Below are 15,625 nucleotides of genomic sequence, written 5' to 3' on the forward strand. Positions count from 1 at the left end.
TAATCAATAAATAATATAAATTAGAAATAAATGAATTAATTTTTGAGAGACTTATTAGTTATGAAATATCCATAAGTCAGCTGTGTGAATTCTTCAATTTCTGGATTGATATAGATTTTTGTACTTGAAGTTGTGCTAACCTAATAATCACCTAATATTATAATATAATAGGTTATATAAAATAAGATCGTATTGTATTGTGTCAATTAATGTATTATATAAAATATAATTCTTTGAACTAAAAAAAACAATAAATTAAAATTTTTTGAAAAAAATCATACCTTTATATTCACTAACCAATGTTGATGTGAGTGTAACAATTTTTTGGCCCTTGATTTGTGTTGTAATTTCTTTATTTATCTGATTTGAGAGATTTCTCCACAACGTGACTTTCAACACGATGTTTCTAAAATTAATAGTATTTTGTTAATAACTATATATCTAAATGAAAAATGAATTGGTTGTATATTTTTTTACTCTTTGAGTATTAATTCCATTCTTCGTACTTTTGTGGGTTTTTCTTTAACATTTACTTGTTCTTCTTCTTCTATTGCATGCAGTTTTTTAATGACATCTACAATAAAAAGAACAAAAATGTGTTGATTTTTTTTAATAAATTATTTTTAATAAGAATAATTGAAATAATATAAAATAAAATTACCTGTTAAAATTTGTCTTTGACCCACTCTGTCAGATAATGTTTCAAGTGATGCAAATTTAAAATAGTGTTGGAGAATGTTCAAAACTGGATCTTTGATTTCTTTCACAATAGTTGTTATTAAAAAATTTGTTTTCATAGTACCTTTAATTGCTCTATACAAATCATTTGCATCGTCTATTTTCAAATTTTTGATAGTATAGACTTTTTCTTTTTCTAACAAATGTTTGAATTTGTTTATCATATTTTTCTTTATCATATTTTTCTTCACAATTACATGAAGAGGTGTTCTCTCCAGTGTTAGTAAATCATTGTTAACAATTAGTTAAAAAAATGATTGCGTTTATTTTTTTAAATTATTAGAAAAGGAACAATGATTATCAAATTGAGAGAAGTTTAACTTTAACGATATTAAAATACAATTATATATAAAGTATTATAAAATAATATTAAAAGTATAAAAAACAAAAATAATTAAAGCATTTTTTAAAATTCAATTTAAAAATAGAATAAATTTGTTTATTTTGTACCTTTTCATCTAATATAATCATTTCTAAGAAAAGAGGCTCCTCTTTATTTTTGGGTGTTAATGTTTTCCATAGACGAACCACGCGAACTTTGATAAACCAATTGTCTGTATATTTGGTGATATTGTCCAAAGAATGATATTCTACTGAGTAAGTTTGAAATGTTGTGTAGTGCGAAAATAAATTTCTTGTGATAAGAGACTTATATAAGTAGGTCAAATAGTATGGAATTTAAATATTTATAACGTAAAATTTATTATGATTAATAGATTATTATGACATTTGTAATATGGATGTTTATTATATTTAGTGAGTTATTTATAAAAATTAATAAATTAATTATTGGGGTTACAAATTTATTGTATTGTTTATAACGGTAAAATATAATAAATATAAGGATATTGATTCTTGTAGGTTACAAATTTGGTTAGATACTATTAATTTCTAATTATTATCATTGGTAATTTTGCAGCCTAATTTCCATATACTTCTATTACTTGTATATTTTTATTTTTTGCTGATTTGAAAATAATAGTTGATTTGGCAAAATTTGAGTGGTTGATTCTAAATGTATTGTATTATTTATAACGGTAAGATATAATAAATATAGGAATATGATTTCAATGTCTTTATACGTTACAAATTTAATTTCAGAAATTTTAATTTAAAAAGACTTGATTAAAAAATATTTGTATATTATATGGACTTAATTGAAAATTTTTAGACTAATATTAATAAAAAATATTAGTCTTTAAAGTTTCTCTTTGAACAATTAATATATACTAACGTATCGAAAATGGCGAAAAATTTATTAGCAGTAATTCAAAATTAATATTCTAATTACTTAATTAAATGACTTCATAAAATTTTGCAGTTAGAATAGAAGCTAGTACATCTTCTTTTTGCCCATTTTTTCTTATCCCACTTTTAAAGCAATTTATTAATTAATAATAGTATTTTATCTGTAATCATGAATAATACCAATTATTCCTAATAAAATACATAAATTAGCAAGTTGAATTAGATAATATCATACTATTAAATGTGATCGGTCCTTGGTGGATCAAATTGAATGCCGATATCTTAATGCTAAAGATGACCAAGCATTCCACTTAATATGATATTGTCACATTTAAATATATATTTCTTAGTGAAGTAATATGCAATAATAATGATATAAATTTATTTACTAACTAATAAATTATTATAAGCTTTAAAATGTAACTTTAACCTATTTAAATTGTTATATGTGATTAAAAATATTACATAAATTTCATAGACCAATTTTAAGTGGTTTAAATTATGATTTATAAATGATATGATTAAGAATTTTGTAAAAGAAAAAAAAATAAAAAATTGTAGCATAATATATAAATAAATTTAGAAGTATACAAAACTAAGAGGAAAAAATATCCTTAAATTCAACCCATGGTTATATGTGCAATGTCTAAAAAAAAGTATTGAGATTTAATTTTCGGACCAGTTAGAGCATTGTAGAGGTCGACCTTATTTCGAAGCGTGTTATACCTGTAGATACAACCATTTTCACAAAAAATATGTATGAGAAATTTTAGAAGAAAGAAATATAAACATTACTCAAGACGTAAAAAATTGATTACTTATAAAGAAATATATTATTGCAAATTTTTTCAAAGGAGTTTGGTATGAAATTACTCATCGACTCACAATGTGTAAGAGATGACTTACTTTATAAAAGATATATTCTCATGAGTTTGTTGAAATGCCATTGATATGGAATCAAGTACTGCAAGCATAAACGACTGGAAAAGAATAAGTTTATGAATAAAAAAGATAAAAGATAGGTTAAATATATCTACTTTTAATTTCTTATATAAAATTACCTCAATGTTGTAATCCTTAGGAAAATACTTGGTACAAATTTTCTTCGTTGGACGAATTTTTTTAGTTGGTCTGGTTTCTGCAATTGATGCAATCCGGAGAGGTGCCAAGAAGAAGAGGTTTTCGAGAAGCATGAGAAGAGTAAAATTTGATTCGAGGAAAACACTGGCTCATACCGGAAGAGCATGGAGGAAATAGGATTTTGGTACGGAGAGGTGCCAAGAAGAAGAGGGTTTCGAGAAGCATGAGAAGAGTAAGGAATTTTCAGGCGAGAAGCAACGAGGAAAGTAATGAATTCTTTGGTTTTCAGAGGTTTTTTGGGGTAAATGTTAATTTGTGTTTTTGTTGTTTTTTGTTCTGTTTTTTAATTTTTTTTAATTTAAAAATAAAAGTTGATTTGGCAATATTTGAGTGGTTGAAATTTGGCAAGATTTGATTGGTTGTTTCTAAAATTTTGCCACGTAAGCAATATTGCTGACATGGCGTTAGTAGAATAAGAGGAATAACTTAGAAGTAATGTGGTGCATGCTTATGTATCTACTTTTATATATTAAGAATAGATAGATGTGGTAAACTGGACTAATATATAGGGATCAGAAGAGATTTTTATTTTAACTTCAGGTTGGTATAGTTACTTATTTCTCTTTATAATTTACTTCAGTTTGGAGAATATTAAAGGAGAAAAGCTGCCTTCTTCTCTGTTACTACTTCAAATTCAAGACTGTCCTTCGCTCGGAGAATGCTGCAAGAAGAGTTGCAGATAAACTCTCTATGAAGGTAACTATAAACTTGATGGATGTATGAGGATTGATATTTTAAATTGCAATATCTCTTAGTGTCACTTTTAGATACCAACTCAAATATATTTTCCAGGGGCCTGAAAGAGATAGATGAATCTGTTTTCTTTATAGATTCAACCATGAAAAAATGTGCATTATGCAGCTTCTATGGCCATTGCAACTTGGTGAGAATGTAAGTACTTTTGTAAAATTTACCATTGTAGTATTATTATTTTGATGTCAAATTTTCCTAAAGCTGAATTTGTCTCTTTCAGTTCTGTTTTTGAAGCTAAAAAGGAAGGCAACAATGTTGAACACATCATTGTGTATTTATCAAGCAAGTTCTGATCATCTTCCTATGTGTGAGACCCAGGCAAAACAATTTTTGGAGTGTCTCTCTACATTCCCATTAGTATATTAACCTGATCAAGTGAATATCAGATGATCTAATCTATTCTCGATTAACTGGAGATTCTTAACTCATAGTTCTTCAATTCAGAGTTGTGATGGCAATCTGAGCTCTCTAGTGGAACTACCAGAAAGCTTGTAAACAACAGCTGCTTTTCTGGTGAAGTTTTGCTCGTGTTTCATTGGTTTCATTTTGTTGATGTGTTCGTTGTTAGTATTGCAAGTGTGAGGAGTGTTGAAGTTAGTCCCACATCAAAGAAAGCATGGAAGAGTGAGGAGTTTATAAGATGAGAGACTCATTAATTTGACACCTTAAGGTTTTGAGTTGGATGTGGTGTCTTCTCAAATATTACTGAAAATGATGCATCAGCTATGAATTTTCTAGGTTACTACCGATACTGTGTCTTGTTACTAAGGAATCAGTGACACCTTCAGCTAACAATGTAGCATGCATATACCATTTTAATTTCGTTCGAAAATACTCTTGGTTTTAAACTCCATAGAATTTCATGATAATGTATTTCTAAATATTCCAATAAAAGAATCATCATGAGCGCTCTTTACAACATGCAAATGTCGAAATTTTGTTCGTGCAATAGTTAAAAGCTTCCTCAACTTGCAATTCTATAGCTGTAGGTCTTCTTTTTCTTTTAATTTCTGAATTGAACCAGTAATAACTGTAAGGGAATAGCTCAAACCTATTAAAACAGTACCTCAGAAAACAGAGAATAGATCATGATATATTCTCTTCAAAATTTTACATTATGGAGGACTATATAGCTTCCAACACTCTTATTTAACAATTTAAAGTGCAGTTTATCTCTCAAAGAGATCCCCTTTTTTTGTGTAGAAAGAAATAAGAAGTAAAAAAGAAATAATCAGGAGTGTCTCAAACTCTCAATCAGTGATAAAAGTTGTAGAAAACCGTACTATTGCCTTGTTCGTACAAAGTTGAAACCTTCCTCAACTTGCAATTTCCTTGAGTCTTTCATGAATTAAAAACACAAGCACGAGCCATTATTACAAAATTTAAATCCAACTAGAGTGAGACCCGCGTAATGCGCGGAGAAGTAAATTATTTATACTATATAGTATATTTTAATAAATGTTATATTAAAAACATTTTAGAGAACATATTTTAAATAGATTTATATTAGAGTTATACAAAACTGTATTTTTTTTTCGATTTGCATCAATGGCTACTCTTTGTCTTTTCTGCGATTTTTTTGTTTGTAAATAATTAAAAGAATAAATGAATGAGAATGAAAAATATATAAAAATGTTACATTAAATTTAAGAAATTTTTGACAATTAGTATGAGAGATTAAGAAATGAAGAGTAGTAAGAATCTTAATATGTATAAGTTGTAGAATTTGAATATTTGTAACTGAAATTTTTTATAATTATTATTATGACACTTTTAATGTATGTTTGTTGCATTTAATTAGTACTTAATGTTTCAATTCAATAATAATAAATAAGAGTTTTTTGTTTTAATTTTTTTAAAATATTTTACTAAATAGTGATTAGTTAATTTTCATCTTTTGTACTAACTTGAGGTGAAAGGTAAATTGGCACTCCTCTTTGACCGAAGATATTGTCTAAATTAGATAGATCTAAGTGTTTCAAATAATTATGTTTCTACATTTTTAAAATAGGCATCAAAATCACCTTATGAATCAATTTACAATAAAATAAGAAAAGTGCAATAAAAATTATGTTAAACAAACAAAGCTGCATAATCATATGCTGGAGGCACATATCGTCTTGTCTTCTTTTTTTTTTACAGGATTGCTCAACAGAACAAAATATGTTATAAGACTCTTTTTGTACTAACCTGAAGTGGAAGCTAAATTGGCACTCTTCTTTGATCAAAGATATTGCTTTCTCCTCATCCTTACTTGTTTAAATTGGATAGATCTAAGTGTTTCAAATAACTGTGTTTCTACATTTTCAAATAGGCATCAAAATCACCTTATGAATCAATTTACAATAAAATAAGAAAGGTGCAATAAAAATTATGTTAAACAAACCAAGCTGCATAATCATATGTAGGAGGCACATATCTTCTTATCTTCCTTTCTTTAAAATAATTGCTCTCTGCCTCTTTAATCTAGCAATTTTGGGTATTAACTCTTTCCGTTTGTCATTACCCCTGCAAATCCTTCTACAACAAAGAGAATAAGACATGGTCAAAAAATGATAAAAAAAAGAGGAACACATAAATGTAAATTGTGGAAGCACATTAATTTTGGTTGTGACTGTTAGACAGAACCGTTTAAAAAAGAGGAATACATAAACCTGTGCTACTTGCATATTATTTATAACAAATAAATAGTACTATTGAAAATGATATTAAACATCAGAAATGAGAAGAGTAAACGGCAAAGTTGAAAATCTTTAGGAAGATACCTGGGACGAATTTCCTACGTTGGCGGCGCCAAATGGTGACGTTGGTCTGAGACCCAGAATCGAACTCCGGCAGGAAACCGCAACAGGAGAAATGGAGTTTGCCCGGGTTTTCTGCAATTTATGCAATGTGGGCTCCGTTAGGAATGGACATTGCGATGGACAATTTATTTTGAGGAAAAAACAATGGCTCATGGGACCGGAAGTGGATGGAGGAAATAGGATCTTGGTACGGAAGAGGTGCCAAGAGGAAGAGGGTTTCGAGAAGTATGAAAAATATAATAAGCTCTTTGGTTTTTAGTGCTTTTTGAAAAAAGTTAAGTTGTTGGTTTTGTTTTTTGTGTTTTTTTTTATTTGAAAATAAAATTTGATTTGGCAAGATTTGAGTAGTAGATTCTAAAATTTTGCCAAATAAGCGATAGTGCTGACATGGCGTAAGTAGAAAAAGAGAAATAACTTATAAGTAATGTGAGTAAACCTATGTACCTACTTTTATATATTAAGAATAGATTCTTAAAATCTTCTAATATTACAATTTTGGATAAGCCAATAAATTTTAAAATTTTTTATGAGATCAAACGATTTTTCGATTTAAATTTAATATATTCTTCAATTTCAATCTCAACTACCTTGCTGTTCACTACAAATTCATTTCATTGCACGCATTATTAGCTTGCATAAGAAATAATTATTTTAGACTTCTTTAGTTTGTTATGTTTCTTTCATCTTTGTATAAGAAATACATAACTCTTAATACAGTACTGATGGTGACTAGTAACTAATATTAGCTTAACTACTTCGATTTGATGTATTTGAGAGAGATTAGTATGGTAGTACTATTGAACTCGGTCCCATAACATAACACGTCAGTTGAAAATTGAAACTTACCCCAAGATGCATTTATGTTGCCTGAAAGAAATAAAGTAGAATCAAGGACTAAAGTTAGTGTGAGCCAGCTGGGACGACTTGAAGTCAATGTCCTCTAGCCTCAACCTGAATTATTGGAAGGAGCAGCTCTTCATCATATCACAAGGGTACAATATTTCCAGATTGGTTGGGGCGCTGTTCCTACAACAACATGACTGATGTATCTCTGCTGTCTTGCAAGAATTGCTGCATGCTGCCTTCACTTGGACAGCTGCCATCTCTTAAGTCCCTGCGCATTGGAGGTTTGGATGAGGTGAGGAGTATTGGCGAGGAGTTTTACAAGAATGAAGGAGACCATCATTCTTCGCATATTGCACCGTTTCCCTCACTTGAGACATTTGCAATTTCGTTCTATGGCATATTGGGAGGTGTGGCACGTATCTGAGTCGGAAACTTTTCCTCAACTTAGGAAGCTTCAAATAAGAGATTGCCCAATGTTGAAGGAAGAGATGCTTAATCAGGTATTCTTCAGAATCGTTTCTTCTTTGTCGGATGTTTCCAAAGTTCGCATACTACGTATAGGCGACAAAATTTCTCCACAGATGAAGATCATGAAACTTGATGGGGATAGTTTATCAGTTTGGGGATGTGAATCTGTGAGGGAGTCTGCATTTAAGGCAATAATGAACATGAACCATCTAAGTTGCCTGCAAGAAATGGATATCTCAGGGTGTTCCTCTCATGTATCCTTTCCGGGCAATTGTTTTCCCAAATCTTTGCAAAAGCTGGAAATCCGGACGTGTAGAAAAATAGAATTCCCCCAGCGCAATGCATCAATCTCTTGGGGGCCAAAGAAGAAGGAAGCTTGGGAGGGTTTGAAGGAGACAGTTTTGTTGTCATCAAGTGATAGTTGTTTGTATTCATGGTGGATGAATGTGACTCTTGGTAGGTCTCTGGCACAAAGAACCTCCCTATACCAAACTGGGAGAACTGAAGGGTTTGATGCACCTTGGGCGATTTCTGCTCATCGGGTCTTCCATGAACTTCAAAATTAAAGATGTTCTTTCATTTCACTCTCTTGAGGCCTTTACTCTTCTTGTAAACTGATTTGGTTTTTTGTGGAACATTTCAATACTATCCTTCATTTGTTGTCCAAATATGGACCTTAAATTTATTTATAGTGAAATAAAATGACTTTACCTTTGACAAAAAAAAGTTAAATAAATCATTTTATAATAAAAAATTTATTAATATTAACTATATAAAAATTTAGCCACAAAATGTTAAAAATTAATTTTCTATATTTCTTATATAAATCATTTTTATACAAACCCTTAAAACCCTAGAAAGATACACTAGTATTCAACGTAACATTTGGAATTGATGCAAGTAAACAAGCAATCTTACCTTAATGGATGAAAGGACTGATGCAAGTAAACAAGAAACCTTACCTTAATGGATGAAAGGGAATATTAATATAATCACGAACATGCTTTATATATTGTACTTTTTTCCATTGCATGTCGTTGTAAATTGATTAGATATGCGACATTTTCTTACAGTGATTAAATGATGGATTATTGTCCATAGTATGAACAGTTTTAAATTTTATTCTTACATAGTAAGTTTGAATTTCAATTAAAGATGGGGCATCCGAAAAATTGAGATAATAGGTCAATATGCAAAATGTGATCTTGTAAGGTTATCCCGACATATTCTTTTGTCTCAGCAAACTTCAGTACCATTAGCGGTCGCAACGGAACAATTAAATTGTTGAAACAAACCAAGTATCAGTATGCTAAATCAAAATTTTACAACTTCAAATATCAAACCTACAGGTAATGATGCATCTATCCTAAACAAAAGAAAATCCCATACTCATCCTATTCCCAACCAGTGGGAGCAACAGCTCCGGGTGCCGGAACGGAAGGCTGAGGAGCTGGAACCGGTTCCCAATCACCTGCAGCTGCAGCTATAAAAAGAACTTAGGTCAAACAAATTGTGATCTTATATTTTTTTAACAAGACTATGTTAAAGCTGCAAGAGTTTCTACCATTTCGAGGGAGAACCTTTGAAAAACAAGAACACATTAAAAGCTTGATGCAGCAACTATTGCGCATCCAATTTATTAGGAAAAAGGAGGGAGAACAAATACGGGCGCAAAGAGAATGACAATACAACCAATCAAACTGAAATTAAATCACACAAATGACTAGCATATAACCACAGATCCAAAGTTGAATAAATTATTCTTACAAGTATCTGGGGCCCAATCAGCAGGCGCAGCTGCAATAGGTTGTTGTGGAACTGCCTCGGGCCAGGGTTGTTCTGTGACAGCCGTCCATTCACCATCAGCTGTGGGGAAACCGGCAATGCCAGCAGCACCGAAGTCTTGAATGGCATATTCTGGGGCAGCTGGTGCTTCCTCCTCCTCTTGTTGCTTGGCCTCTTCAGGTTCTCTATAGAAGAATAGATCCACCTACACATGAAAAGTTGACATAAATTATCTAATAAGGAATGCCAACATCAACATACCGCATTGGAGAATCAGTATCGCAAAAGGCAATTGTTGGAATATTTCCAAGAGCACCTTCCTTAATGGGCTGCACAAAAATGGAAAAACAAAAATGAGATCAACTGATAGCAGAATTTCAAAGCCCCATGAAAACATTGGTTGTTAAAAGTGAAAACATATTACATATACAACATTACATCCTCAACACAACCAAAAAACTCTTTGAACATCTAATGCGGTACCTGATGATCAGTCCTTGGATCAGTCAGAATAAGAAGGCGAGGCTCGTTATAGGATGTCTGCATCTGATTAGTGAATGTTCCAGGAGTGTGCCTTCCAGCAATTGCATTTGCACCGGTGTATTGGGCAAATTTCAAGACTGCCCTCTGACCATATGGCCTAGCAGACTGAACAATGATGTCCTGCGGATTCTCGATGGCGACAATAATCCTAGCAGCAAGTTGGAGCTTCTCCCATGTCTTGCCAAGGTTAATTATGTAAATACCTGGTAACAGGAAATACTAAAAATCAACAAAAAGATAAAATGCGTTCTTTGTTCAGTACAATGTACAAACGAAAGAAGAGTAAATTGACAAAAGTACACATAAAAGAGTTTGGGATGGACAAAAATACCTACTAAAGATTCGTGAAAACAAAAGTATTCTTCAGATATTGTTTTCGATAGACAAAAGTGTCATACTGTTGGTAAGGTTTGATATTTACAATCTTTAATGTGTACTTTTGTCCATGGAAAACAATCTTTGGTGTACTTTTATATTTATAAATCATAGCCTGTATTTTTATCCACCCCAAACTCTTTCACGTGTACTTTTGTATATATATTACTGAATTAGAATGATTATAGGCATCTTAAGGTTTGATCAATTTTGGAACAGAAGTTACCCGTTTATAACAAGCTAATAAAAAGCACATAACAAAAAACAGAACCCTATAGACACAAAAAGATAAATAAATAAACCGAAAAGAAAATTCACGAATGAGCAAGGAATATATAGACACAATAAATAAATAAATTTCTACACAGATCTCTGTGTATTTAATATGAGCAAACGAATATCAGAATAAACCCAAGATATAACGTTACAAAATCAAAATGCCCTTCAAATTCACCACAATCGACACACGCTTCAATCATATTCATATTCACAACCAAAATGTAAACGAGAAAATAAGAAAAAATTATCAAAAGAAGAGTGTTTTACCATCATTGCGGCGTTTGAAGACATAGCGTTCCATCTGGAAGTCGCAGTTTTTGGTTCCCAAATGCACCTCAGCCGCAAGCATCATCTGGATGTCTTGCTCCTTCTGAGAGAGCTGGCGCGGCGCAGCGGCGGAAGTGGCCATAGTTGCGGTGGAGATTTGGTCTCTCGAGAAGATTTGGAAACGCTTGAAGGTCCAAGTAGTAGTAGTGGCAGCGGCAAGAGGAAGAAGGTTTGACGAGTTAGGGTTTTGAGGAGGCACTTCTTCTGTTTCTCTCACACCAATCAGTCGACAATAATTTATATATATAAAATATATATATATAAAACTATTTAAACCCTTACTAAATTTAGTCACAAAAAAAAAACCTTTACTAAATTTTACAAACTAAACTCTTGTGAATTATTCAATTAAGGGACATATATTTGGTGGAAAAAGTATATTATTGAAGAGCTTAAAAGACCAATTTAAAATATTTTATTTTTGCAGCTATAATTCATTCTTGATTTAATTTTTATTGTTTGTTTTAATGATCATAGAAAAGTTAAATTAAAATTATGTTCCAAAATTTTTTTTGGTCTTTTTGAACTGAAGCAGAACATAAACATAGAACTTTTTATTTTTAATATGATGAAAGGAAGGGTGTATATCTGAGTTATTGGTGATTTACTGGCATATGATGGTTGTCCAAGAGAAATCGGACCGTCTAATTGGAGGTACTGAAAATCCTGGGTCCGATTTGTGTACTGTCAGAAAATCCTAGATCCGATTTCAGAAAATCCTGGATCCGATTTGTGTACTGACAGAAAACCCTGAGTCTGATTTTAGAAAATCATGGGTCCGATTTGTGCCCGCCTCTCTCTCTGCAATGAAATCGGACTCTCTGATTTGTGTACTTTTCACAGTTTTGAAAAACACCAAAAATTACAATGTTAAAGTATATCATCACTCCTACTTCCATAACAAAAAAAATTAGCCCACAAACAGACCCAAAAAGAGAGATGCAGCCTCATGAGTCAAGTCACTTGGTCTTATGTCAAGTCACTTGGTTTTCTTCTCAGCTTCCATGAAAATGCAACAATGGATGCCACCAGAGCCGCAATTCCGCCGGTCGCCGCGGGTCATGCTGTTGAGTCCGCTCCCTGAAGCATCAACAATCTTTTCATCTTAAATGAAAAATCTGCTTCGTCGTCGCTCCACAGTTGCTTCTTATTTTCGTTTCAAAGTTCGAGTCCTAATTCATTTAAATAAAGTTCATGAAACATTATTTTCCAGATGTCTTTCTTGGCGGCAGAGAAGAAGCGCCAACTTCGTTGGCATATTTTGTGCCATTGATAAAGGACGATGGCAGAATCGATCTCCACTAACTCTCTTTTTTTATTTATAATTTTCAAAAATTGCTCAATATAATTGAATTATTATTATTGTTATTGAAGAGTTTCAAAAATAATCCAGAAAATTTCAAATTTAAAATTGATAGATAGAGATCCATTAATTTAGTTTCCATTCAACTCAAAATTAATGCAATTTGCTTCCTCGTCACTTGAGGTAGGAGAAAGAGGAGAAGTGGGTGGTGTTGAAAAATGATATGAAGGAGGAACCGACAGTGATGAAGTGAAAAAAGATGTTCTCAAGTCATGTGCTAGAGGATGACGGCCATGCGACCGGCGTCGATATGCATTATATTCGAGCACCTGTCATCTTCAGTTCTTTGAATTAATTAAATTAATATTATAAATTTATCCCTATAATTTTTTATAATTTTAAACTATACCTAGAATTTGGAGGTCATGAATATACTTTTTTCACCAAAAAAAGTTCCTTCAATTGGACTATAAAATATAAATTGAAATTTATATCTTATCCGTATGAAAATAAAATATTCGTTCAAAATATTAGTCAATATTAGAAAAATATTAAACCTAATCCTTTTTGGGCAATTGTTTTCCCAAATCTTACAAATACAAGAGAGCTGCGATTCACTGACCTCCTTGTCGTTGGATGTCTTTCCCAATCTCAAGAATCTTCAGATATCATTGTGTAGGAATCAGTGTCAATGTCAGAGGCACCACACACTGCTCTTCAACGTCTCAAAATAATTGAGTGCTCCAAATTAGTGTCATTTGCAGGAGAAGGACTGGCTGCACCCAACTTGACTCATCTGGAGATATCAGGGTGTAGGAATGTCAATGTCAGAGGCACCACACGCTGCTCTTCAACGTATCTCCATCTATGAATGCCCTGAATTAGTGTCATTTGCAGGAGGACTGGCTGCACCAGTGGCAGAACTTGAAACAAAATCTTGGGGGTTAAATAGAAAATAATTGTCAAAATATTTTTGATATAGACCCCACTTAAGATAAGTTCGTCTAATCTCATCTCTCTGGTTTTGGTGATATTGACAAATTTAAAGTCTTTTTTCAAGATCTCGTTCCAAAAAGTTAAGGTTAAAGTCATGAGAGGTAACTTTTTGAACTTTTGAAGGTTATATCTCACTTTCTTTGTGATTCATTAAAGTAAAAGAACTATCTACAAGTATTGATATTGTAAAATTTATATGTTCTCCTTCTTAAATATTAGCCTTCCTTATATAAAAAGTTAAATAAAATAAAATAAAATCATATAAAAAATTAAATTAAATAAATAGTAAAATATAAAATAATATTAAATTAAATAAATAAAAAATATCTAATTTTTTTTATATTTAAACTTAAAAATAGAGAGAGTATTGTTTATTGAACTTATTAGATACTTTAAGTCATAGTAAAGTATTTAAATTAATTGAACTATTTTTTATCTTTTAAAAAAATATTATTAAATTTTTTATAAAAAGTTTGGGCCATTGTCTGAACTAAATTCCGCCACCGTGCACCCAACTTGACTCATCTCAGCGTCACATGGTGCTCAAAGTTGGAGGCATTACCACGTGACATGAAGAGTCTACTCCCAAGTTTACAGTCTCTCATGATATTTGCTTGCCCAAACATTTGCAGGTTGCCAGAGGGTGGTTTGCCGCCTAAGTTGAAATCACTTGAAGTGGGATTAAGGGATCTTTCATGGATGTCCAACTTGGACGCCCTCACTCATCTTACCATTCATGGTTATGACTGCAACAACATAAAGTCATACCCAGAGGTGGGTTCGCTGCTTCACCTTCCCTCCCTTACCACTCTCAAGATATGCTGATTCAATAATCTGGAGACATTGGAGTGCAACGAGCTTCTCCGCCTCACCTCCCTTCAACAACTAAACATTTATTGGTTTCGAAAGCTGGAGAATATGGAAGGAGAAAAGCTGCCTCCCTCTCTCTTGCTACTTCAAATTGATCATTGTGGTTTTTCTGATGAAAAAATTAGTCTTGAAATGTTATTAATTTGTGTATTAGTGTGTCAGGAGAAAGCCTCTGAACTCTGCATGAGATACATTGAGGAATAAGCAGCAATACAGAAACATGGGAATACCATTGCTGTCACTTGAGTAGAGAAGGTCAAATATTCTGAAACCGAAACAGTGTCAACTGCAGAAAAGGAGAGGGAAACTTGAAAGCTAAAATGTTGTGGATAGTTAGCTGCCTGCAATGGTCAATACAATACATATATGAAGAGGCTTGATTGAGTATGATTAAGTTGTCCCTTTCGGCACATAATCTTTATATAAATTCAAACCATATTTACTTCAGGTTGGTATAGTTACTCTATTCCTCTCTGCAATTTACTTCAGGTTGGAGAAAATGGCAGCAGAAAAGCTTCCTTTCTCTCTGTTACTATTTCAAATTCAACACTGTCCTTTGCCCGGCAAACGCTACAAGAAAAAGAGTCGCAGCTAAACTCTTCATGAAAGTAACATAAACTTGATGGATCTAGAGGTATCTTTGAAGCTGCTCTATCTCATATCATTTCTTACGAATACCAACTCAAATAGATTTTCCAGGGGCATCAAGGGATAGATAACTGCTATGCTGGAGGATTTGCTTTCTTTCTGGTTTCAACCATTAAAATGTGCATTAGGCAGCTTCTCTAGCAATTGCAACTTGGTGAGCATGTAAGTACATTTGTCAAAATTTTGCATTGCGGTATTATTATTTTGATGTCAATCTTTTCTCAAGCTGAATTTGTCCCTTTTGGTTCTGTTTTTGAAGCTAAAAAGGAATGCAACAATGTTGAACACATCATTGTGTATTTATCAAGCAGGTTCTTATCATAGTCCTTCAACTTTGAGGTGTGATCGCTATCCATGCTCTCTAGCTCAAAAGTTTGTAAACAACTCCATCTATTGTATCATTGATTTCACCATTTAGTTTATGTGGTTATGTTCTTGGACAAGAGTTCTGCACTTATAATTAGTAGTGCTTGTAAGTTTTGACACTTGCTTGTAGCTTTAT

The 15,625-nt window shown here is 32.1% G+C and overlaps 3 protein-coding genes across 3 annotated transcripts in view; 2 read left to right on the top strand and 1 right to left on the bottom strand.

Annotated features, from left to right (window-relative positions):
* The window catches only part of LOC107472853 (putative disease resistance protein At3g14460), a 209,571-nt gene that overhangs the window by 179,570 nt on the left and 14,376 nt on the right, over positions 1-15,625 (top strand). The window lies entirely within an intron of this gene.
* Positions 1-15,625, top strand: part of LOC107472857 (putative disease resistance RPP13-like protein 1) — a 47,702-nt gene that overhangs the window by 20,052 nt on the left and 12,025 nt on the right. The gene's annotated exons all lie outside the window — the stretch shown is intronic.
* On the bottom strand, positions 9,170-11,532 carry LOC107472855 (40S ribosomal protein SA). The gene is given in 5 exon segments (XM_021134726.2): positions 9,170-9,480; positions 9,765-10,009; positions 10,011-10,111; positions 10,266-10,528; positions 11,247-11,532. Coding segments are annotated over 5 exon segments (840 nt in total). The 5' UTR covers positions 11,389-11,532; the 3' UTR covers positions 9,170-9,391.

This window comes from Arachis duranensis, chromosome 2 (assembly GCF_000817695.3).
Source record: "Arachis duranensis cultivar V14167 chromosome 2, aradu.V14167.gnm2.J7QH, whole genome shotgun sequence".
Taxonomy (NCBI): domain Eukaryota; kingdom Viridiplantae; phylum Streptophyta; class Magnoliopsida; order Fabales; family Fabaceae; genus Arachis; species Arachis duranensis.